The 26,757-nt window shown below is 45.3% G+C and overlaps 1 protein-coding gene across 5 annotated transcripts in view; it reads right to left on the reverse strand.

The window, feature by feature from the left end:
• vps53 (VPS53 subunit of GARP complex) overlaps positions 1-26,757 on the reverse strand; it is a 254,920-nt gene that overhangs the window by 45,035 nt on the left and 183,128 nt on the right. For 4 of the 5 annotated variants that reach the window (XM_085964898.1, XM_085964903.1, XM_085964902.1 and 1 more), the window contains one exon: positions 24,749-24,897. In XM_085964898.1, coding sequence (XP_085821024.1) covers positions 24,749-24,897 — 149 coding nt within the window. Of the gene's footprint in view, positions 1-16,915; positions 16,990-24,748; positions 24,898-26,757 lie in introns of all 5 variants that reach the window. The other variant, XM_085964899.1, reaches the window with a different exon arrangement.

The following is a 26,757-nucleotide window of genomic DNA, read 5'->3' on the forward strand; positions in this document are numbered from 1 at the left end:
ATAGCATCAGGATAAGGGATCCTATTAGCCAGAGAGTAGAGGATAGGACAGACATGGATAAAACCTGATGTTTCTCAACAGCGGAGCAGAGAGAAGCAATGAAGCGGGGTTGTTACTAAGATCATCAATATTAGAATTGGAGAAGAAAAGTGAACCAAAAACAGTCAGCTTTCGCAGTAGGAGAGCCAGCAATTGTACCTTCAGGATACAAAAACAGCAGTAGGATTCACAAAATTTACGAGGCAAGGGACCAGCACGGAGTAACTGCTGGAGGAACAGGAAGACAGCAGCTGCTATTTCTCTAGTACAAGATCCAGTTTAAAAATAAAACTACAATCTATTCCACCATGTTAAATTAAAAAAATTGGCCTTCATTTCTCCACATCGTTTGTTGATTCACTTTCAATAAGTACATTAAGAGGAATGAGACAATTGTAACTCAAACGTGTCTAACTAATTTGACCAAGCTTGAGCGCGTGGAAAGACTTGGAGAAACTAGATGGGACACCAATAAGTCCGGATACAGATCTCATTGGTGGCAAATAGTTTGATGGATCATCACTGTTAAGGGTTAAAATTATTGCCTTGTTTAACACATATTTGGCAAAGGGCAGTGCAAGAAATAAGCAGCGCAGCTGGCGTGCAGAAGCAAGTCGTGAGTTTCTCATCGCCAGGAAGATCTGTTTCTAGATGAATGAAATGTGGGGAGAAGAGGAATAAAAACTTGAAGGGAGCAGAGAATTCCATGGAATGAAAAATCTTCCGGTCTCTGTGTAGTTTTAATCATATTCTACGGGCTTTCTAGAAGGGTCCATTAAACTTCATTTCTCAACGTTCCACAAAGAAATCCGAAAATAAAGTTTAAAAAAAGGCAATGTCGTATTAAATGTCCCAAAAACAAGAGTGCTCTACTATTGTAATCCTCAAAACATGAATTAAACTAGAAAGCGGATGGTCCCAAGGCAAGCTAACTGTATAGGACAGGTGGTCATTTAATCAAATGTTCCCGGAGGAACAGGTTTCGCCGTATCACTCTTTTCAGTTATGGGCTGTGTAGGCCATAATATACTAGCTGCAGAGGACCTCAAGGTCAATAGGATTTGTAAATACTGTAAGTAGGAGATTACAGACATAAGACTGGTCTATTTCTGCCACACATTACTCAGTGGCAACACATCTTTAGCCCCATTATCACTTTAGCAGAACACGTGTAAGATCACATGTCAAAACAAGTGATTAAAAACATAATAAGCTTCATGTGTCTCATGATTTTATTATGTAGCTAGTAGATCTCCTGTGGCATTGCTCATTGCTAATCAGACGATGTGGTGCTTATAACAGCAGCATTACACAATGTAATACAAGGTATTATGCTGTGTATTCCCTTTTAACGTGAAAAAGGGAATTGGGTGTTCTGGGGACACTCAGTATGGCTCGGGGGGTCTCTGAAATTTCGACTTATAATTTGCCTGATCATCATAGTGTTTTCTGGCAATGAAAGTCTTTGTGGGTTCAATTGTTCCTCGCAGTGAATGGCCTTATTCACGAGGTAGAGAAAATGCAAACAGAACGGGAAAAAATGTATTCCCTTTGGAATTTCTGAGTGGGCGGGGGTGGGGGGTCAGGCTGCAGATCTGCACAAAAATTAACATTCCTTTACCTTCAAACCCTGCTCAGAAAAAGAGATGCAGAAAACAAGAGTCCAAAGAATTAAGTAGAAGTTGTGATTATTTTGCAGTTACTCTGGGCCTCTGGAGGCCCACTGTTAGCCAGAAGGAGCTGCCAGACACGGATACTTAGCTCAGCCAGAAGGCTACTGAACCGAGTGGCAAGTCACCACAGTGGTGAACATCATAACTCAACCCCTCTTCCTCATCATCTTTGTGTGTTGTTTATTTTAAATTAAATCGCTGCAAATGCTGCACAACACACTGCAGACTCGAGAGAGTCAGAAGCCATCAACAAATGAGTGGAACGGCCAGAGACTGAAAGCAGCTTCGTAGACATACACTGGCATGACATTTAAAGTGAATGATTTTCTTGGGTCTGTAACCATCTGATCCTTTTGGAGGATGGGATCATATAGAACCTAAAGCTCACAGTTCTTTCAACTCAAAGCAATGACACCACAAGGGAAACGCAAGACGCATGTTCTTCCCTGCTTTGTGATGGAGCCTGGGACCGAGTCTCGAGGTATTGTGAGAGATACAGTCCCTGAGCTATTTAAATATAGTTCGCTTAGCAGGCAGTGGTTTGTGATTTGATCTTTCTTTTTTTTTAATTATAAAGGATATTTAATCGGGGTTTTCTGAAGCAAAAATTGTCCCCAAGACTTCTAATTAGAAAACTGAATCAATAACAAGGTAATCAAATAACAGAGGGTGATCAAATAACAGATTTTTTTTTGTTAAAGAGATGACCTTGAATGTAAAAGTGAGAGGTGTTATATAAAAAGAGAAATTCCAATCCAGCATAAAAAACTATAGACCTTGGAAAAACTACATTCCTCAGTCAGTGCAACAATTGAGACATTACAATTGGCCTCAGGAGCAGAAAAAAATATTCTAGGCAGAATTCCCACTGCTGCTCATTAACCAGTGACTCCTGCCCAAGACTGCACTTAACGTGGTCAGAAGACAGGGTCAGGCTCAGGTGTGATGCTCCTGTAGTTAAATACTCTGATGACTTTCAAGGGCTGATTCTCCTGGGCCCTACCCAAGTGGTACACAGGAGCAGTGCACCGGAGGTGCTCGACTCCTGTACAGCCCAGGATCACTGGGATTTCCTGCCCTGGGCCACGTCTAGCTGTAAGGCTGGTCATGCTGATCGAGAGCTTCCGTTACCAATGGAGGTCGGCAGCGTGAAGGTTCTGACTGGACTCCAGGATCTTGGCAGGAGGCAAAAAATTAAGCAGTGGGCCTATCTTCACATCTTTGACCTATCCCCTGGACCCCTCATGGATCCTCCAGTTAGCCTGGATTTGGGGGCAGGCCACAGGGCCATCTTTTCTGGGCGCCCTAGCCAACATAGCATCCACAAAATAAGGTGGAAAGCTAGTAATGCCCTCTTCCACCTAATCTGAATGGTTTGCTTTGGCTTGTAGCTACTGCAGCCGCAGGCCAAGACCCACCCACTTCTTACAACAACTTGCATTCATATAGTGCCTTTAAAGTAGTAAAACATCCCAAGGTGCTTCACAGGAGCATAATCAGACAAAAATTGACATTGAGTCAAAGAAGGAGACATTAAGACAGATGAAAGAGGTAGGCTTTAAAGAATGTCTTAAAGGAGGAGAGAGAGAGGAGCGGCGGTTTAGGGAGGGAATTGCAGAGCTTAGGGCCTGGACGGCTGAAGGCACGGCTGCCAATGAGGGGCGAAGGAAGTCGGGGATGCGAATGAGGCCAGAATTGATGGAGAGCAGAGATCCTGGAAGGTTGTAGGACTGGAGGAGGTTACAGAAATAAGGAGGGATTTGAACACGAGGATGAGAATTTTTTTTAATCGAGGCGTTTGTGGACTGGGAGCCATTGCAGGTCAGTGAGCACAGGGGTGATGGGTGAATGAGTGCAGGGAGCCCCGGAAATCCCAGGCCAGAGTTAAAGGGTTGGAAATCTGGAATTCCCCTGTGGTAATGACCAAGAAAATCCGCTGTCTAAGTTCTCATGCGAGGACAGCTGGCACACCTGGAATGGTACCCCACTGAGAGTCCGCACCTGGGCCAGAGGGAGTTGGTTTTGGCACTTTGAAGCCTGAACTTTGAAAAAGGCTGCTTTGTTAAATCCTAAAAATATCAAAATGAGGTGATATCTGCAGTTCAAGATATATGAATGAAAATAATTTAATCTTCATATATGACCTGCGAGCCTCCATCATACTCAGCTATGTGACCCACAAAGGCAAAAGCTCAGAGGCCCATGATTTAAAGCATTGAGCTAACCCAAAGCACAATCACGGGTCAGCAGAGGAGGAAGGTTTTAAGTTACTCACTCCTTGCATTTTCTTTTTTCAAATTCCTCCATCTTAACTTCTAATGCATCCGAAAGCAGTTATTTGTACTTTGACCTCAGAACACTAATCCTAAAAAAGGATTTTTAGCAAAAAAATCCCACTGTAAAGAACTCAGTGAGTAGACAAGACAGAAAATCAAAGAAAAAGAGTCCGAATTACTGGAGATAGAGCACTAAAGTGGCACAAACTCAATGTTACTAGTTGGCAAACTGCTTTGTTATTTCAGCTCACTCAAGTCAGTAGACAGCTCACCCCAGGCTAGTTAAGCAGTGGAATTTTCCAGTCCTAGTTCAAGCACATACAGCTTTCTCACATTACTGACATTCAATTTGCTGACTTCCTACTGTCGCTCGCTGAAAACCCTGTTGAGGTTGGGAAGGGGATAGATTACCAGTTGGAAATTTTGCTCAACATGATATCAGAAGCAGCAAAAACAATATGCAGGTCCTGAAAACTGCTTTGAGAGCGTGTAGTTTTGCTGTACCTAGTCAACCAGATATAAACCTGTACTTAGCATGCAGCTAACGGCGTATTAAGTGCTAACAAAGTCTGGGAATATCACGACTCATTAAAGATTTTGGGGAGTGTAAAACAGGCGTCCCTGTGTGTGTCACGGGGGAAGCCTCTCTTCTTCCTCTGGTATAAACACAACAAGAACTTTCTGAATGAAGGTAGTTTTAAAGCTGCCGCAACATCACAGAATATTACATCTCAAAAATTTGATTACTGCCTTGGTTCTGTGCTCATCACAGTGAGGAATGATATTGCTGTTGAAATACTTTTTTTTTTAAATTAAACACTGCTTTGAGCTGCAACACCCAGCACCAGCAGGTTTGACACTTACCTCACGCAGCTCTGAGAAGACACTCCAGGGTAGCTTTTCAAGGCCTTGCTCGTGCCAAGGAAAATCACCTGCTTCAAGCATGCATCAGGAAATCGCGGGCACTTTGCCTACAATTTTCTGATATGCACTCATGGCGGGCAAGGACTTAGAAAATCTACCCTTTCAAACCCAAATTCACTGCACAGTCCCTTGGATCCCAAAAGGCTAGATTTCCCCATACCCAACCCCACTATTCTCAACACGGCTGTTAATTTACATTAAGCTAAGAAAGTAGGGCACTAATTTAACAGTCTGGGTTTACCTTATCTACACCAATTACAGGAAACTTTCGATTTACCGGCACCTAAATAACCGGAAATCTCGGTTAACCGGCAAAATTCAGGAATAGGTTCAGGTAACTTTTGTGTTGCTGTGCAAGGGTGTGGCTGCAGCTGTTGCTAAGCTACAGAGACGCTTGCAACTTGTGGCCATTGTTTTGAAGCTGAGCAACAGGGTTTGTTGCTTTATACGGAGCTCTCAGCTCCGTATCTTTTATAGCGTTCGGTTATCCGGAATTTTTGATGAACCGGCACCACGTCAGTCCCGACCGTCCCGGATAAAAAAAAGTTTCCTGTAATATGCTTCAACGTGATTTCCCCCTTAACCACCTTCTTTCTAACCTTTCCTTAGAGTTCATCCCCTTTACAGTAGGGATCAGTCTTGTGCATTTAAAAAAAATCTTTTCTAATGTAAGGCTCAGTGCAATGGAAAGAAAAGACGACTTGCATTTATAAAGCGCCTTTCATGAACTCAGGACGTCCCAAAGTGCTTTACAGCCAACGAAGTACTTTTTGAAATGTAGTCACTGTTGTAATGTAGGAAACACGGCAGCCACATTGTGGACAGCAAGCTCCCACAAATAGCAATGCAATAATGATTATTTTTTTAAAAATAATAATTGCTATTCAGGTCTTTCACCAAATGTGTAAATAGAATTTTGCAGTAATCAGGTTATGTGTAAAAGGTGAGCATTTTCTGAAGACCAGCCCTGTGTGGGCACGTTGACTTGCGAGCCCAAGTTACAATGGGCTTGGCCAGTGTCTCATTTTCCTTTTAGCTTCCTGCTTGCATCTGCTCGGTCGTTAATTTGCAGGCCACACGCATAGTGGCTGCACAGAACTGCTTGTGCACCACCTGTTATTTCAGCTATGCCATTCACTCTGCTGCATGCTTCTCAACGCACCCAGTGAATGTATGGTGCCCAATATTTGCACAACCGAAAATAACAGAATTAAACGAAAAAGCAGATGAAATTTGGCTCTTAAATCTTTACAGTACTCTTGGGTGTCAGCTTGCCGAATATTCAGCTTCAAAGCTCCTCTGATGAACTAGTAGGTAAAGGCTTCACCAGGGGTACTAATATTAAACCATACACATCCTGGTCTGTGCTAAGGTAGTTGATGTCAACCAGCGCGACAGGTGAGGTGCTACAATTGGGTGCAGTGACACTGGGATAGCGAGGGGAAAAAATCAACGAGACTCAACTGCTACCCAATTGAATCCTACGGGAAAAGTGCATGTAGACATCAGGTGAGGACAGAACTGTGCTCAGCTGTGAGGTCCCCCTTGGTGAATAGCATGGCAGCGTTGGTTGTCCAGGCTCACACATGAAGAATGGCCAGTTGGGTAAGATGCCAGAGAGCTGCTGGAATCTGTGGCAAGTCACCCCAACCACCTCAGGATTGAGCCAACACCCTCAGAAGAAGAGAGGAAAGAGATTATTTTTCTTTGTCAGAAAAATTAATCACGGAAAAAATATAATTAACACCGCACCCAGTCTCCATTATGTGAAGCACTTTATCAGAAGCAACCTCCAGGCTCGCATCCCTTTCACGCCCCTCAATGCAGTGCACATGCTGCAAATACAGTCACACCCAATTCAATGACTGCAAGCCATTTGTTGAAAGCTAAGGATACCCTTTCAGTCAAGGCACAGTCAAAACTAATTGAAACTACATACTGTGTTATAATGGAACTGCAATGTTATGACAGCTCAGAGCTACAGAATAGATAAATGTTTGGCTAAGGAGCAATAAAGACATTTAGAGTGTCAATGAGGGTTTAATGTAGCATGTGCTGTATTTTTAAATGAAAGATGGAATAAAAACTATCTAGACCATCTGCCTTCTGAAATGTTACAACACACTTGTCTTTGTTACAGCTTTAATTAAAACATTCCGCTAGTTATCCAGGTCGCGCAATGGGGATTCAATCATGTGCAGAAAGTTTAAAGCCAAGTTACTTCAAAATTATCCAATCATTGAAGAGCTTCATGAGAAAGATGCAATATTCACCATTTCACCCCCCCCTCTTGTTGACACCAAGCCCTTCTACTTCTGTTGAATGAGGTGTCTGCCCATTTCTTTTTTGAATGCTTCAACTAAGTCTGCATTCAATGTAGTGTGCGTGGTGTGCACGCCCGTCCCCGCCTGCCTGCCCCTCGCTCCCCGCTCCTCGCCTGCCTGCCCCCCTCTCTCTGTCTGTCTGTCTGTCTCTCTCTCTCTCCCCGTGTCTGTCTGTCTGTCTCTCCGTATTTTGTTTCGGGTAGCAGTTTTAAATGTCACTCAAGGTGCCACACTGGATTTATAAAACAAAAATCCAGTCAATTACAATGAATGGGACAGGGTTGTTGGCTATTGAAACACTGAAGCTGCTTTTTGCGTGTGCTCGGAGATTGGGTTTTGGGAGTATAACTCCAAGCAGTGATCACTCTCCATTTACACTGGTCTCTGTGGACTCGTTGGGCTCCCTTGTGCAAGGTCAAGACTCAGAGGGCAAATGCACGGGGACCAGTACCCCACGTTCACACTGAAACCGGCGGCCTTGGCCAGATTGCACATTCGTCTATGATGCAGTCGGTTTCTTGAATTTCAGCTCATCAGCTCACAGATTTAACGTAATTGGCAAAAGAGCTAGAGGTGAAATACGGAGATTCTTTTTTAAACACAGCGAGTTATTATTATCTGGAATGCACTGCCCGAAAGTGTGGTGGAAGCAGACTCAATAGTAACTTTCAAAAGAGAATTGGATAAATGGGAGAAATTTGCAGGGCTATGGGGAAAGAGCAGGAGAGCGGGATTAATCGGATAGCTCCTTCAAAGAGCCGGCACAGGCACGATGGGCCAAATGGCCTCCTTCTGTGCTGAATGATTAGGCATATAGCTAACAGAGGGAGAACTTGCATCTTACCCAACTGCACGCCTACAGTGCGAGAGCATCTTAAGTGGATGTCTGGTGTCCTGCAGTCAAAGGAAAAAAGATTGGCAGCCGTTCCAATGTGGATCACTGCTAATCTCTCTGAAAACCAAAGAATGGGTTACAATTGATGCTGAGGAGACAATAGGAGTCACCTTCCCTTCTGCTCAGCAAAAACCCAGCCTACATAACCTGGGAGGACACAAACGGGGAGGAACATTTAAAACATAAATTAACTAAAAGGCCACAAAAGAAGCTTTGTAATTCTATTTTTTTTAAATATGACCTCTACAGACCTGGAGGAAACTCTATGTTTTGAAATGACACTTCTCTGAGTGTTCAATGTTGGTTTGTTTACACAGAGGGAATTCACTAAGGCTATCAGTGTAGAAAACCTGCACAGTATTAGCTTAGCTATATCCAACGTCCAATCTAATCAGGAAATTCAGCATCCAGGCTATGAGGTGGGCCCAGAAACTGAACCCTAACCCCACAGGCCTTACTCTGCGCGCTCATGTGATGAACCGGTCAGATTTCAGAATCGAGGTGCAACACATAGTCTGTCATCTGTTCAATAGATTTCATAGCGAGAAGTGAATTCCACAGAGAGTGAGAGAAAATATTTTGATGTCTGGACCTGTATTTTTCTTTTCTGAAACTTTAGCCTTTTATATTGCTTAAATCTTCTAGTTTTAGACATAACCTAAAATAGTTCCATGGCTTTATGATCAGGATGTTTTTAAAAAGAATTATGGTGGGGGAAAGTTTAAATTTTTTAAAAATTCTTCTTACTGCAAGTTATCCTCATGTTGTTCCACGCTTCACTCGGGTCTCTGGTGAGTAGCAGAGAGGCAGACGGCCTCCTTTAGAGCCCCATCAATGGCTTTGTGATATCGTTATCACCACAACAATAAGTGATATACATAATCACAGAGAATCATTAGAATTTAGTCTGAATATGAAAGGTTTTTTTTACACAACATTTCCATAAAAATTAAATTGTGTTCATTTAGTGACATGAATCAGTCATTCATGAAAGAAAGACTTATGAAATAATACTGAGCAGCCTACGGGTGGCGCTGTCCAGGGAGAGTATAAATACTCAGGCACGGGCCCAGCTTGCGCAGGACATTCTTAACAGGAACTAGTGAAGGACACAACTAGACCTCCATGTTGTAAAACAGTTGATTAAAGCTTTGTTTAACGCTTAGACCAAGTGCCTAGTAGTTTTCTTACGTCACTTAGCGCCTGCGTTTTTTTGCAGCAAGGCTTTTGAACATTCTTGTGCCTTATTTTCAACCGCTGCCCACCTAGTTTATGCTGGAAAACAGGACAAATTGGAAAAAGAACCACACCCAACCATTAGCTGCCCGAGTCCCGCCTGATGTGATTTTAAGACAGGCCTCGAAATGGCGACTAGCACTTCTGCCCGAAACAGGCAGGAACCTACTTAAATATTTAATTCAGGTTCCTACGCCGGTTGCAGGCCCAAAATGCAATTTTCATGTACCAACGCGTGGAGATTTTTGTGTAGCCAGGAGAACGAATACTCCTCCAAGCCTGTTGTCAGACACTCACCACCCACCCACCACCCCCCAAGCTTGGCTCCACGATGAAATCACTGCCCTCCCCCAGCGACAAGCTGCCTGTGTGCACCCAAAATATGGGAGTGAGGCCTGACCATAACAAAGGCTCAGGCCTTACACTGCAGCCATCAGGTAGGTGCAGTGGATGCCCTCCCACCTCACTCATGTTTTGGGCTAAAGTTGAAAATCACCCCATCTTCTCGTCTAAGTACTACAGCCACAGACAAATAGGCTAGTGTTGCATTGTCTGTTCCTCTTAATCCAAATCATCTGCTAGTTCAAATTTCTTGTGTGTAAAAAAAATTTTTTTTAAATGCCTGTTTTATTAAAATTGCTTAATTTAAATTTCTGGAAGTATCAATTTTTTTTTTAAAGTGCAAAAAACTTTGAATTAACAGAAGTTGCATGAGATGGGCTCTTGGAGAGGGCTCAACTTCAGGAATTAAGCTTGTTCATTAGTCTTCTGACTGATATGGCACTTTTGCATTAATGTGCTTCCAAAACCACTTCGCATTGGTGCAAATGTAGCAGTTTAAATGCCGCTTTAGAGTTCAGTTCAACACAAAACAGAGGATTAGGTAGGCTGGGGAAGTGCTATGTGACATGGGAAGCAAGCAAGGAGTGAGATTCCACTTGGTGGCTTATGTGGAGAAAATCGTTGGCACAGACTTTATGGGTGAATGGCCCGTTTCTATGCTGTGACATTCTATGAGCACCAACGTTATTTGAGGGGGGGTGTAGCAACTTCACTGTGGGGACATCAACTTGATCTGCTCCCATAATAAAGGAATGGATGCAAACTCTTCCCCTCAACCTCCAACACCACCACCTCTCTTTCCCTCTTTTTCTCCCCCCCCCCTCAATGTTATAAAGTGCAAACTCTGTGGACGGATTACTCATAATTACTTTTTAAAAATAATAGAGCACAGAGTAAATTTGTGAATGAGTCAATAGGGGCAAAAATCAGTTAGACATTGTTGGAATTGCAGGGGGTCACACAAAACAGCACAAACTTCAGATACCTTTTTATTACATGCAACCCACCACAACCAAATGAAAGCCAGATAATTCCTGCTAAAACTAACAGTAGGGTGCACAAAACAAAAATGATAACAGCTGCATTTAAGTATGGTAACTGCTTTGGTCAGGTTAATACAGGAAACTTTGTGTTATCCGGAGGCTAAATGTCTGGCAAGCTCGAGCCACCGGCAAAAATCAGGAGCCATTTTGTTAGTTTTTTTTTCTTTTCGTTGCTTTTTTCTCAACAGTCAAGCTCTGCAAGGTCTCGCTGAAGCTGTTGCTACGCTACAGAGACGCTACAGAGAGTACGGCCGACTGTTTAGAAGCTGTTGCTAAGCAACAGGGTTTGTTGCCAGATACGGAGATCAAAATCTCCGTATGTTTCAACATTAGTGCTGGTTTGTCCGGCAGTTTTGAGGGAACGGCAACAGCTCGGTCCCGTCGGTGCCGGATAGCACAAAGTTTCCTGTAAATAGTGAAAAACACAGTATTTTAGCCATATAATAAACATTTACTGCCTTTGAGTTGCAGAGGAAGTGTATATTTTTTAAATTAATTTCATTTAAATATGTAAACTCAATCAAATTAGTATAGTTTGCGCATGGATTGACATGAAGACCATTCCCTCAGTGTCATACTTTGAACATAAAAAGCTATTGCTGAAAATGTGAAGTCCGACCCTGCTTCACAAACAAGGTAAATCTGTAACAAGTTTCTAATTGTACTGCGATCGCAGGAACATTCCATGTTTCTAGTTAATACAATTCAACATAAGCACATTCAAAGAGCCAACATGGATACTCCTACATTCATGTGCTCTTGGGCCTGAATGATCTAGGAATCATGTTTGTTTCCAAATGATTTGAAGTCTTTTTTAATTTAGATTTTGCATCTGATGTTGGTGTTGCCAATAGTATCACAGAATGATTTAGCACAGAAGGGGGCCATTCGGCCCATCATGCCTGTGCCATCCCTTTGAAAGGATCTATCCAATTAGTCCCATTCCCCTGCTCTTTCCCTATAGCCCTGCAAATTTTTCCAATTCCCTTTTGAAAGTTATTAGAGTCTGCTTCCACCACCCTTTCAGGCAGCGCATTCCAGATCATCGTAACTTGCTGCGTAAATAAATGTCTTCTCATCTCGCCTCTGAATGTTGAATGTTTTGTAACTGCACAGGTTGCCCTCATTTGGTAACAATTATTGACAGGTCATGTTTCTTTACTTTATAGTTTCAATTTATTTGGTTGGACTTGAAAGAAATTCAGTACTTAATGTGTTAATCGCCGCACGATGAAACATATATTCCCACTTTGTGGAATTTTTTTGTGGCAATTTTGCACTTCAAAAGAAAATGACAGCGGAATTTGGTCACAGGTACAACAGGTTCTGCAATAAAAAATTAATAGGCTATCAGACTGTAGACATTCAGAACATTAATCATTTCATAGCAGCTGTCACAGGGGGCAATAAGTTTCTAGAATCCAGGACGCCATACTGCACATTGCCTTTACCCAGCAACAACATTCACAGAAGGAAAGCAGACCTTACACGAGAAAGAAAAATGAACTGAAAGGAGGAAAAGTGTGGGCAGAGGGGGCTGGTGGAGGACTCGACACAAATAATGAACCAAAACTCCAAAGTGATCAAACAAAGACTGATAAAATCTACGGGCTACTGATAAGAAAGTGGGTGTGATCACTCCTCCTTATTTCCACCTTGTGCCGACAGTTGCACATTTCAGAGACTTCCAGCAAGAAAAGGAATAACTCCCACTTTTTTTTCTTTTAAAGGCACAGACTAAACAATAATAAGTGTTACAATACAACAGGATACTTTATAGTTAGTCTGTGGAGACAGAGTTCAAAGATTTGTTAAAAATTAATTGTGTTTAAAGCTGCAGTAATGCCTTGTTAGGACATTTTAAGAACTTTTACATCAGTTAAATGTTAAGACAATGACCCATTAAGTCATCACCTTCGGCAAGAAGCAGAGATCGCTCGCTGACTGATTTTCAGTTCAGATCTGAATGGACAAGTCCAGATCCTCAGCTAAAAGCACACAAGCTTTTAAACTATGGGGGAGAAATTGGGTGAGTAGCGCCACCTGTTAGCGCCTAAAGAGGCAGTCAGTGGCTGTAGCGCCACTGTCTGCGGCGATATTCAGTAGGGGCGCTAATGGTGGCGTTAGGCATTTGCGCTGCGCCGCCACCGATGACATCATCGGTGTGCGCAGCGCCCCATTCGCGATATTTGGTAGCGAACGCCGCAGTTGCGCCGCTCGCTACCCGCGCCCGGTTCACGGGGCCTTACTGTGCCGGCAGCGGTGCAAGTTAAGGTGGAGGTGCAGGGCGGCCGCCAGCACCTCCGTCCCCGGCCTCCTAACCACCCCCCCCCCCCCCCGCGGCATTGCCGGCTGTTTCCCAAGAGCCCGGCACTCGGTGGCATAGTAGTTAGCACTGTTGCCTCACAGCGCCAGGGACCCGGGTTCAAATCCGGCCTCGGGTGACTGTCTGTGTGGAGTTTGCACATTCTCCCCGTGTTTGCGTGGGTTTCCTCCGGGTGCTCCGGTTTCCTCCCACAGTCCAAAGATGTGCGGGTTAGGTTGATTGGCTGTGATAAATTGACCCTTAGTGTTAGGGGGATTAAATACGTGGGGTTACGGGGATCGGGTGGGATATGTGTCGGTGCAGGCTCGATGGGCCGAAATGGCCTCTATCTGCATTGTGGGGTTTCTGTGATTCTGTGATTCTCCTTGGTGCCGGGCTCATTTGCCGGCACTCGCGATCAGGGCTCGCGCTGTTGCAGGCACCTCCCCCTTAACAGTGGGAGGAAGGCCTGCAGTACCGCAGCGTGCCATGCCGCAACATGTGGCGCTGCGGCACGTTGCGCTGCGATAATCAGTTTCAGCGCCCTAAGAGGGACGCGGAGCGCCTCGAGCCTCGCCCCGTGTCCCTCGAGGGGTACTGAAACTGAATTTCTGGCGATCGGTATCACTCCGATCGCTGCGCTAAATCCTGCGCTCCGCCGACTTTTGCGCCACTTTGGCGCCCCAACCCAATTTCTCGGCCTATATTTCCAAGCGTTCCTAAACCCCCACAGTTTGCACTTGGCTTTCTTCAAATTTGTCCATTTGTTGCTGCAGAACTCATGGGTAGGATTTTAGGGGCAATGTTTTCCTCCAAATCGCTCAGCTTCCTACTGGGCAAACCCATGAGGTGGAGAGCATCTTGTAATTGTGATTTTACTGTGTCTGCATAACATTTCTACGGGGCAAAGTGGATGAGTGTCACTTATCTTCCCCTTTCGTATTACGCTGGCTTGTTGGAGCTCTGGCCTGTGCCCAGAGACAACTGAGCAATTCTAGAGGTGTGAAACAAGTGCCTGGCCGCTATGGTATGAGGCCATCCAACTGTTCAGGTTTTCCTAAAGACAAAGCATCCAAAAAATGCAATTTGGTTTCAGCACGGTGGCTGAACGGGAACTAATTGAAATCTCAAGAACGTTACTGAAGTGACCAGCTAACTCTGCATCTCTGAAACCCTTCACAAATAGTGCGATGATTAAAACCATGAACTGTAACCTGCCATCATTTTGCCAAGAATAAAACTGATCCGCTTATCCTGGTAACAGATTAAGAACACCCAATGTAACGATCACGCCACCTCTCAAACAGATGATATACCCTTATGGAGAGCATGAAAAAAAATCTGGTATCAACACAGATCTCAAAAACTACTGAACTTGTTATCATTCTCTAAATTAAAAAAAAGAAATGGCTAGTATACAATGTAGCTGAGAAAGCAAGTTTGCTTTTCAAGGATGACGTGCAACATTGTGAAAAGAAACACTTGCATTTATATGGTGATTTATTACAACTCAGAAAATTCTCAAAGCATTTTCCATACAATGAATTACTTTAGCATCCAGTCACTGCTGTTATACAAACAAAGATGGCAGCCATTTTGGGTACAGTAAGATCCCTCAAACATCAATCAGACAAATAACCTCGCTAACCAGTTACCTGGTGGTGCTGATATGTAGGAAGAATGTTGGATAGGACACGGGGAGACAACCCCAAACTCCTTTGAATATTGGATCGATTTCATTCACTGGAACCACCCAAACAGGCCTTTGTTTAGTGTCTCAAAAAAAAGAGACAGAAGCTCTGATGATACAGCTCTCCCTCAATACTGTATTGAAGTGCCAGCCTAAACTGAGCTCGAACTCCTGGTATGGAGCTTATTCTGTCACTGAAAACAGCAAAATGTGTTAGATCTGATCTACAAACTAGGACATCTTGTGAGGAAAAGAATGTTTCAATAATGGCGCCCACGATTTAGAACATCTGGCTGGTGCAAGTTGCTCAATGAAGTCCCAAACAGTCCATACATACAGACATGGCACAACAACACAATACCACCCGTTAGTGACCCACCTATACTAGTTTCAAGCTGAAAGAACCTTGCAGTTGCAAAAGATTGAGGTAGGGATGTAAGGGAAAAGACAGGCAGAAAATCTGAAGTTACATGTTCAGCTTACATCAGCTGTGAGACTGAAGTACAATAACTGCTCGCATGCCCGAGCAGAACATGCAAAGTTTTTGGGACAAGTCTGAACCACCTGCCCTTGGAACAAGTATGCAAAATGCAAAACCACGTTGAAAAGAACATAATCCAGGTTATTCTTCTTGAAACTATCCTCAAGAACTTGGCAAAGCAAGAACTAAGCACATTAAAAACCATGCTGTATGCACACGGTCTGACACTATGTCAGTTCTGTCTGGCGCACGCTATTTTTAAACAGGTCTGAATTGAAGACTGGTAAAACTTTTATGGCAATTGATTGCACAATGGTACTGGCTGACAAACACAAAATGGGGGGGAAAAAGTGACTAATGGTGAGCTGAGTTTACATTTAAAAAAAAGTGTTTTTTTTTAAATAAAGGGAGAAACTTATGACCTCCCGTTGACTCAGAGATAAAGTTTCTGTCTCACGAGAGGTCCCAGGTTTGATTCCCAGTCTGTGCGGAGTTAGCTTATCTCAGCAGGGGGGTGTTAAAAGTGGCCTTATCGCTCCAGGGTAGAAGTTGCTGCTCCTGAGGAACATACAAGGTCACAAGATAATTATGGATGAGGAAGGCCATTCGGCCCATCGTAGCTCATCCATCCAGAGCTCCTAATCCCCTGCTCCCCACCACTGTAGAATCCAATTGTTTCATAAAATGATTCCAGGATGTGTTTCCATGACTCTATCTGGAAGTTCATTCATGATGTTGAACAGCAGCTCCTACTGGAATGAGGCAATGATTTTCTCTATAGTTGGACAGCCTGCCCACTATAAAGGAGGCACACATGAAACTGTCTTCATTGTTAGGAGTGGTGGGGAGAAATAACTAGAAACTTAGAAAAAAAGATTTAGTGTGCAAAACAAGGAGCTGACCGTGATGTCAAGGCTAATTTCAATTGCAGGATCAGCTGATATTCAGGAGTGTTTGAAGCTCTGCAGTTGATGACGTGAACAGAAATTCTTGATTTATTTAGCCATTACCAGCACGCTAGCCTGACCTCTGATATTTGTAAACATAATTATAAAATACACACCTGTAACGCTTTTAAAATTATTTCTCACAAATTAAATAACGTCAAAGTGAATGGGCCACACAGGTGAACAAATGAGAGATATTCCAAGTGAAAAAAAGATCAAAAGCAAAAATATAAAAGATCAGGGGGTGAATGGGCAGCTGTTGTATCTGGTGTTTGGGAAGGAAAGCAGGTGGTAGGGGTGATGGAAAAATGAATGGGGTGTCAGAGGGCACGCTCGAAAACAGAGAGGAAGGGAAGATGTGTTCTAGTGATGGAATCATTCTGAAGATGGCATAAATGGCGGAAGATGATCTGTCAAATACCAAGGCTGGTGGGGTGGAAGGTGAGGACTAGGGAGACCTCATAACAATTCTGAGAGGGAGGGGGGAATGGCTAAGGCATCAACATGGGAAATGGGATGGACTCACTGGACAGTCCTGCCCACCACAGTGGAGGCGAATCCTCAGATGAGGAAAAAGGAGTGAACTTGGAGAAGGGAATGAAGCCCTGGCAGGAGGCAGGATGGGATGTATAATCTAGTTAGTTGTGGGAATTGGTGGGATAATAATAGATGTCAGTGGAAAGGAGGGAGAACATGAGAGCGGCAGAGCGCGAGAGCGAGAACTGATGAAGGGTCCATACCTGGAACAACTGTGTGTTCACTGCCTGGATGCGATCTGACCTGTTGAGTGTTTCTAGCTTTTTCTGTTTTTGTTCTATTGGGAAAAGCTTTGTTTACCAATTTGAACATTATTTACCTGCTAAAGACAAGGATGGTATATATGGCAGTACCAGCCAAGGGGACAGTACACTATCAGAACAAAACTTTAGCAGCAGTCAGCTCAGCACTGAGGTCAGACTGTATTGGTTTGGACCGCCTGCATTCTCACATTCGGTGTCATTTATCGGTGCAATGGTATTCTGAATAGGAATGAAGCAACCGAACAATGCCTGTATTCATCCGGTTACGTGGGATGATCATGATGGAATTAAAAAACATTTGGGTATGTTCAAGTTTCATTTGTTAACTTAAAGCATTTTCTGTCTGGTAAAGGGAAATGATCACACGTACAGTGGAACTTCCACTCTCCACCATTATGGAGGTGACTGGCCTGTAGATAATGGAAATTGGCCAATGATCAAGAGTCCCCAAATCATGGTCTGACATGTTCGGTACAGCAATACAAATAACAAAGAAACAGTATATAATTTCAAGACTTTATGGCATGGAAATTCTGATAGATAACCGGGACAGCAGATAATCAAGGTATGATAGTTTCCCAAATACAGGAAACTTTGTGATATCCGGCACCGACGGGACCGGCGTGTTGCCGATCTATCAAAACTGCCGGACATACAAAGTTAATGTTGAAGCATACGGAGGTTTTCATCTCCGTATCTGACAACAAACACTGTTGCTTAGCAACAGCTTCTAAAGAGTCGGCTGCAGCTGCAAGCGTCTCGAGCTGAAGCTGTTGCTATAGCTACAGACCTTGCCGTGCCTGACTGGGAAAAAAAAAGAACGAGAACTAAAAAAAACACCTTATAGAAAACGGCTCCTGATTTTTGCCGTTAGATCGAGTATTCCGGACATACAACCTCCAGATAAACCAAAGTTTCCTGTAGCAATAAACAGAAATGAGCTTCCAAATTTATGGGGCATCTGCAAACAAAACCAACTAAAAAAAAAAGGTAAAATAATGCGACGTTGACCATTGGTGGAAAATTGAGTGATTCACTGGAGTAGGTGAGGCAAGTTGGGTATGTAGACAGAGGGAATACACACATTACGGTAGGTACAGAGAAAACACGTGGGATAGGGGACATATAGGTCTCCAATAAGCCTGCTGCTAAGGCAATTTGTTAGCAGGTAAGATTATATTCACAGAACTTTGAACATCACTGGTTACGTTTGAATGGTGCAAGAACCGAGAAAACAGCGGGAATCGATCCAGCGGAATAATGGTGATCTCCTTAGTATGGAAATATGGAAAAATATTTCCGCATTTTCAACCACACATCTGATATAAAATCAGTTTCACTCTTAACAGAGTGCACTGTATAAACACAGAAGATGCTTAGCGTAACAAATACTTTACTGTTATAAAGCAAGCAGTTAAAACTGGATTGGTAAGCGGCCATAAAATGATTCAAACAGTAGCTACTGGACAGCATGCTACACCAGTTCTTTCTTATTCTTAACGGTTCCCGAGGGAATCTAGTTCTGGCTGGGGCTGATCAATTGCTGACAGCTTCAAAACGCACAAGCAGATCATTTATTTTAACTTCACAGTAATTCTTTAACTAACAGTGATTTTTGCCCGAGATCTATTGAATTCAAACTTTTTTCAGGTATAATACCTTTCACTAATTTATATATCTTTTCAAAAGATTCGGTTAAATTTTGTCAATCCAAATTGAGACACAGAGCCCACCCACACAGGTATCCTAGGAGCTTTCAGCTGGCAATCTGACTAAGACTAGAATTAAACCATCTCTTCTTGGAGTAAAATCTATAGTTTTTCTGCTCACATTTAGTTAGAAAGAGATGAACTTGCATGTGCCTTACACATCTTTGAAACCCAAAGTGCTTCGCATACAGCGAGTCACTGTTATGTAAAAAGACTTGATGTAACGTCTTTCACGACCTCAGGACGTCCCAAAGTGCTTTACAGCCAATGAAGTACTTTTGAAGTGTAGTCACTGTTGTAATATAGGAAACGCGGCAGCCAGCTCCCACAAACAGTAATGTGATAATGACCAGATAATCTGTTTTTGCTATGTTGATTGAGGGATAAATATTGGTCAGGACACCGGGGATAGCTCCACTGCTCTTCTTCAAAATAGTGCCATGGGATCTTTTACATCCACCCGAGAGAGCAGACGGGGCCTCAGTTTGATGTCTCATCGGAAAGACGGCACCTCCGACAGTGCAGCACTTCCTCAGTGCAGTACTTCACTGGAGCGTCAGCCTAGCTTTATGTGCTCAAGTCTCTGGAGTGGGACTTGAATCCACAACCTTCTGACTCAGAGGCAAGGGTGCTGCCCACTGAGCCACAGCTGACACTGGAAGTAAACATCACACTAATTTTTGCACACAGCAAATAGCCAGGAGATGAATGACCAGTGAACGCATTTTTTTTGGTGGCGTTGGTTGAGAGAACTTGACCCAGAAAGCAGTAGCACTTTGAGTTAACACTATAATGGGACCATCTCCAAAAAACCTCTTCATTTTTTCCACCCCACTCACTTTGCTGAGTAAAATGCTAAGCTAAAATAAACATCAGTTAGTTATTCAGTTTGAACCATACTCAAAAGACTGAAGTTGAGCGAGTAACAATCAGGCTTTTATTAACTAAAGAATGAAGGTCTTGTCTCGAGTGGTCGACCCGTCCAGAATACTAAGGGACTGGGAGGTAGTCACTTATATACCTGGAATAGTGGGAGGAGTCAGCCGAGGCATGTCCAGACCTGTACCTAGTGGAATACACATACAGACACAGACAGGTATGACAGTGGTTTACCACATTCACCCCTTGTTTAAAAATGAGTCCGGCGGGGTGAAGTGTATTTAAAAGTTCGTGTATTGGAGTCTCTCCGGAGGTCTTGTCTGCCGCTGTGATCGACGTGGCGACGGCAGGGGTGGTGGAGCTTCCGGCGTCGCGTCCCGTGTAGGCTGGGGCCCTGGAGTGTAGTCCTCATGGGTGACGGTCCAAGGCGAGCCGGCTGCTGGGGTTGGATATCGGGTCGTGGGGGGGGGTGGTAATGGGTAGTGGGTTACAGCGGTCCCCGAGGGTGCGAGGTCTCGTATGGAGACTGTGTCCTCCCGCCCGTCCGGGTACGCAATGTAAGCGTACTGGGGGTTGGCGTGGAGGAGGTCGACCCTCTCGACCAGGGGGTCCGTTTTATTGGCCCTCACGTGTCTTCTCAGTAGTACCGGCCCTGGGGACGTCAGCCATGGCGGTAACGATGTCCCCGATGTGGACTTCCTTGGGAAGACAAACATTTTCTCGTGAGGGGTGGCATTGGTGGCAGTGCAGAGAAGTGACCGAATCGAGTGGAGCGCATCGGGGAGCACCTCCTGCCAGCGGGAGGTCGGAAGGCCCCTAGACTTTAAGGCTAGTAGGGCAGCCTTCCAAACAGTTGCATTCTCTCTTTCCACCTGTCCGTTCCCCCGGGGGTTGTAACTGGTGGTCCTGCTTGTGGCTATACCCCTAGCGAGCAGGTACTGGCGGAGTTCGTCGCTCATAAACGATGAGCCCCGGTCGCTATGGATATAGCTGGGGAAACCGAACAGGGTGAAGAGGCTGTTCAGACATTTAATGACCGTGGCACTGGTCATGTCCGGGCAGGGGATAGCGAACGGGAACCGGGAGTACTCGTCAATGATGTTGAGGAAGTACACATTGCGGTCGGAGGAGGGGAGAGGCCCTTTAAAATCGACGCTCAGGCGTTCGAAAGGGCGAGTGGCTTTTATCAGGTGGGCTCTGTCTGGTCTATAAAAGTGCGGTTTGCACTCAGCGCAGACTTGGCAGTTCTTGGTCATGGTCCTGACCTCCTCAATGGAGTAAGGCAGGTTGCGGGCCTTGATGAAGTGGAAGAACCTGGTGACCCCCGGGTGGCAGAGGTCATTGTGGAGGGCCCTCAGCCTATCGATCTGCGCGCTGGCGCAGGTGCCACGCGATAGGGCATCTGGGGGTTCATTGAGCTTCCCAGGCCGGTACAAGATCTCGTAATTGTAGGTGGAAAGTTCGATTCTCCACCTCAAGATCTTGTCATTTTTGATTTTGCCCCTCTGCTTGTTGTTGAACATAAAAGCAACTGAACGCTGGTCAGTGAGCAGGGTAAATCGTTTTCCGGCCAGGTAGTGCCTCCAATGACGCACAGCCTCCACGATAGCCTGGGCCTCCTTCTCGACCGCGGAGTGTCTGGTCTCCGGGCCCTGGAGGGTTCGTGAGAAGAATGCCACAGGTCTCCCCGCCTGATTAAGGGTGGCGGCCAGAGCGAAGTCGGACGCATCGCTTTCCACCTGGAAGGGGATGGATTCGTCCACTGCGTGCATGGTGGCTTTGGCAATGTCTTCCTTGATACGGTGGAAGGCTAAGCGGGCCTCTGCCGTCACGGGAAAAGAGGTGGACTTGATCAGCGGACGGGCTTTGTCTGCATAGTAGGGGACCCACTGAGCGTAGTAGGAAAAAAAACCCTAGGCACCTCTTCAGAGCTTTTAGGCAGTGGGGCAGTGGGAGTTCCATAAGGGGACGCATCCGGTCCGGGTCGGGACCGATGACCCCGTGTTCTACAACACAGCCAAGGATGGCGAGGCGGTCTGTGCGGAATATGCACTTCTCCTTGTTATATGTCAGGTTCAGGAGTTGGGCGGTGCGGAGGAATTTCTCGAGGTTTGCGTCATGGTCCTGCAAGTCATGGCCGCAGATGGTCACATTATCTAGGTAAGGGAAAGTGGCCTGCAGCTCGTTTTGATCGACCATCCGGTCCATCTCCCTTTGGAAGACGGAGACCCCGTTGGTAACGCCGAAGGGAACCCTAAGGAAGTGATAGAGGCGGCCGTTTGCCTCAAAAGCAGTATACTGGCGGTCTTCAGGGCTGATGGGGAGCTGGTGGTACGCTGATTTCAGGTCAATGGTCGAAAAGACGCGGTACTGCGCGATCTGGTTGACCATGTCAGCTATGCGGGGGAGTGGGTAGGCGTCCAGCAGGGTGTAGCGGTTTATTGTTTGGCTGTAGTCGATGACCAGGCGTTGTTTCTCGCCGGTCTTAACGACCACAACCTGGGCTCGCCAGGGGCTGGAGCTGCCCTCAATAATCCCCTCCTTCAGGAGCCGTTCCACTTCGGTTTTGATGAAAACCCTGTCCCCGGCACTGTATCGCCTGCTCTTTGTGGCGATGGGCTTACAGTCGGGGGTGAGGTTAGCAAACAGTGGGGGGGGTGGGACTCTGAGTGTGGAGAGGTTGCATCTAGTGCGCGGCGGGCAATTTGGAGGCTGCTGGCTGCGGACTGTGAGTGGGGGGAGGGGGCCACCGTACGCCATCGTAACGCTTTTGAGGTGGCACTGGAAATCCAACCCCAGTAGAACGGCAGCGCAGAGGTCGGGCAGGACCAGGAGTTTAAAATTATTGAACACAGTCCCGTCTACTACTAGTGTCACCATGCAGTAGCCGCCAATGTCCGCTGACTGGGACTCGGAGGCCATAGAAATCCGCTGGTGCGCAGGCAGGACTGGGAGAGAGCAACGCCGCACCGTGTCGGGGTGGATGAAGCTCTCTGTGCTCCCGGAGTCAAAAAGGCAGTTTATTGCATGGCCGTTTACCTTAACGTCCATTTTGGACCGAGCTAGCTGGTGCGGTCTCATTTGGTCCAGCGTCACAGAGGCCAGCGTAGGGGTCGGTGTGTCGCTGCGAGTATCAGATGGGGGGGGGTTGGCGGTCTGCTGCGTCCCGGCTGGTGTCCAAGATGGCGGCGCCCATGATTCCCATGTGGCTGGAGTAGTCCAAGATGGCTGCTGCTGCGGTGGTTCGCACATGGCTGGGGAGGCCCAAGATGGCGGCTCGCACGGCCCACACGCGGCGCTGCTGGCGTTCGGGGTGGCTTTGGCCTTGCAGACGCTGGCGTAGTGTCCCTTTTTCCCGCAGCCCGAGCAGGTTGCATTCTTCGCCGGGCAGCGCGCTCTGGGGTGTTTGGCCTGGCCACAGAAGTAGCATTTCTGGCCTTGGGATACTGCTGTCTGGCTTTGGGACACTGCTGCGGTAGTTGGGCCGTTGTTGGGCTGTGGCTGGGGTGGCACGGTGCTATGGGGCTGTCCTACCGTGTCCCAGGTTGTCGTTCCCCGCGGCGTCCACGGTGCAGAGGAGTAGGCATCCATGCCCCGGAAGGCTGCGTCCAGCGTTAGTGCGATGTCGGAGGCTTTGTCGAGGGTGAGGTCACTCTGCTCCAGCAGTCGCTGTCTGGTGTAGTTGGACCTGTGGCCCGCTACGAAGGCATCCCGGATCAGTTCCTCCGTGTACTTAGTGGGCGTTACCGCCTTACACCCACAGGCCCGGCCAAGCACGGACAGTGCTTGGAGGTATTCCTCAGTCGATTCCCCAGGTTGTTGCTTGCGACTCCCCAGAAGGTGCCTAGCGTATACTTCGTTCACAGGGCGCGTGTACTGGGTCTTGAGGAGCTGGAGGGCGGCTGTGTACGAGGTCGCATCCCGGATGACTGAGTACACTCGGTGGTTCACCTTGGAGAACAGGACAGACAGTTTGTCCGCATCCGTTTCGACCGCAGTGGAGGCAGTCAGGAATGTCTCGAAGCACGTGAGCCAGTGAGCAAACTTGGTGGAAGCGTCCGCTTCCCGACTGTCCAGGTCCAGGCATGCTGGTGTGAGGATCTTCTCCATTATAAAAAATTTAGTTAATAAAATTGATGCGCCATCAATTACTCAAAAGACTGAAGTTGAGCGAGTAACAATCAGGCTTTTATTAACTAAAGAATGAAGGTCTTGTCTCGAGTGGTCGACCCGTCCAGAATACTAAGGGACTGGGAGGTAGTCACTTATATACCTGGAATAGTGGGAGGAGTCAGCCGAGGCATGTCCAGACCTGTACCTAGTGGAATACACATACAGACACAGACAGGTATGACAGTGGTTTACCACAGGGACCATCTCCAAAAAACCTCTTCATTTTTTCCACCCCACTCACTTTGCTGAGTAAAATGCTAAGCTAAAATAAACATCAGTTAGTTATTCAGTTTGAACCACCATTAGCACACTCAGTCCCTCTGAGCAACACTTAACCAAATGGATTGGATCTCACAGCGAGTATAATTACTTCATCCTGCCATATATCAGTTTCTGTGCTGAATTAACATCATTTACTTTGGTACAACAGTGGAGTTAATGTGGGATTGGTTATTTGAATCACTTATCCGGACAGGTGTTTCCCAAGCTGTTCAAGATAAATGGTATCCCCCACTGTATGTGGCTATAATTTCCTAACAACTCGGCTACAACAACCAGAAAACGCTGGTATTAAGTAAGCACTGGCATTCTGTGGCAAGCGTTGGGTTTCATTAGTTAATTTGTAAATGTTCAAATTGCATTTTTTTGGGTAACAGATTGAGATTCTTAAAGTACATTATTCCAAAACATACAATAAGTGAACCTGTTGCTGTTTTCATTTTCATCCTGTACAAATATCTGCCAATTAAGCTTCCTTTTCCACACCAGTTATTCGGGAGACATTCTGTATCATCAAAGACAGCGATTTTCATGGAAATACTGGATAGAATCACAGAATGCGAGCTCCCAAAAGACCTGTAAAAACACCTGAATCCCATCCAGTAAAAAAAAATGTAACTTGGCTTATTCACCACATAGCAGTAGCTCGGTTTATCCTCACCGCAAGACTACCTCAGGAAAACATCTTGTAGTGAAGGTGCGAATGTCCACAGCAAGGGGACACAATACTTACTTGACAAATTTGATGCAGAACTGTGTGAAGTACTTGCGCGTGGAGGCAAGGTTATCTCGGATGATGGGCACATTCTGTTTGATATGGAGGATTATAGATGTAACGTATGGACTCTGATCACCCACATGTTCCACGTTTTGCCATGGCATCTAGAAAGAATACAATATATAAATTTCTACAACATTAAAAAAAAAATTAACAAAAAAATCTCAGAAACATAACTGGATCACTTGTGGAAATATTTGTAGCAATAATTTAGTCAGTTTTATTATTTCATCTGTAGGATATTAAATTAAAATAACACTTGCATTTATATACCAATCTACTGGAATTTTTTGAAGATGTAACTAGTAAAATAGATAAGGGAGAACCAGTGGATGTGGTGTATTTAGACTTTCAGAAGGCTTTCGATAAGGTCCCACATAAGAGATTAGCGTGTAAAGTTAAGGCACATGGGATTGGGACAAGGTATTGACTTGGATGGAGAACTGGTTGGCAGATAGAAATCAAAGAGTTGGAATAAACGGCTCTTTTTCCGAGTGGCAGGCAGTGACTAGTGGGGTACCGCAGGGATCGGTCCTTGGACCCCAGCTATTCACAATATATATTAATGATCTAGACAAGGGAACTAGATGTAATATCTCCAAATTTGCAGACGACACAAAGCTGGGTGGGCATGTGTGCTGTGAGGAGGATGCCGAGAAACTACAGGATGATTTGGACAGGTTGGGTGCTTGGGCAGAAGCATGACAGATGCAATATAACGTGGATAAATGTGAGGTTATCCACTTTGGTGGCAAAAACAGGAAGGCAGATTATTATCTGAATGGCAATAGATTGGGAGAAGGGGAAGTGCAACGAGACCTGGGTGTCCTTGTGCACCAGTCGCTGAAGGTAAGCATGCAGGTGCAGCAGGCGGTTAAGAAGGCAAATGGTATGTTGGCCTTCATAGCGAGAGGGTTTGAGTACAGGAACAAGGATGTCTTGCTGCAGTTGTACAGGGCCTTGGTGAGATCACATCTTGAGTATTGTGTGCAGTTTTGGTCACCTTATCTGAGGAAGGATATTCTTGCCATGGAAGGAGTTCAGCGAAGATTCACCAGGCTGATACCTGGGATGGCAGGAATGACGTATGAGGAGAGATTGGGTCGATTGGGCTTGTACTCGCTGGAGTTTAGAAGAATGAGAGGGGATCTCATTGAAACTTATAAAATTCTGGCAGGGCTGGACAGACTAGATGCAGGGAAGATGTTCCCGATGGTTGGGGAATCCAGAACCAGGGGTCACAGTCTAAGGATAAGGGGTAGGCCTTTTAGGACAGAAATGAGGAGGAATTTCTTCACCCAGAGAGTGGTGAACCTGTGGAATTCTCTACCACAGAAGGTAGTTGAGGCCAATTCATTAAATATATTCAAGAAGGAGTTGGATATATTTCTTAAGGCAAAAGGGATCAAGGGGTATGGGGAGAAAGCAGGGACCGGGTACTGAACTTGGATGATCAGCCATGATCGCATTGAATGGTGGAGCAGGCTCGAGGGGCCGAATGGCCTACTCCTGCTCCTATCTTCTATGTTTCTATCTATGTTTCTAATTTAGCACATCAAAGCATCTCAAAGTGCTTCATAGAACAAATTTGTTTTCAAAGTGCAGTGACAGCCATATTGTGCCAACAATATCCCACAGTCAGCAATGGGATGAATCGCTAGTTAATCTGTTATTTTTTGAGGCAGGTATGGTGGCCAGAACATTTGGGTGAACTCCCTCTCTACTTCAAATAGTGCCAGGGCATCTTTATTGTCCATCTGAACCACAGAAACAGGTTGACAGGAAGTTGTTTTAACATCTCACCCAAAAAACAGCTCCTTTGAAAAAATGCAGCAGTTTTTGAGGTGTCAGCCTATATGATGACCTCAATGAGGTTCGAATCCACAATCCTCTGTCCCAATGGCGAGAGAGTGCTACCAACTGGGTCAAGCTTACAAGTTTATTAGAGATATATTATATGATAT

The sequence above is a fragment of the Somniosus microcephalus genome, chromosome 22 (assembly GCF_052327205.1).
Source record: "Somniosus microcephalus isolate GS21.2 chromosome 22, FLI_Smic_1.0, whole genome shotgun sequence".
Taxonomy (NCBI): Eukaryota; Metazoa; Chordata; class Chondrichthyes; order Squaliformes; family Somniosidae; genus Somniosus; species Somniosus microcephalus.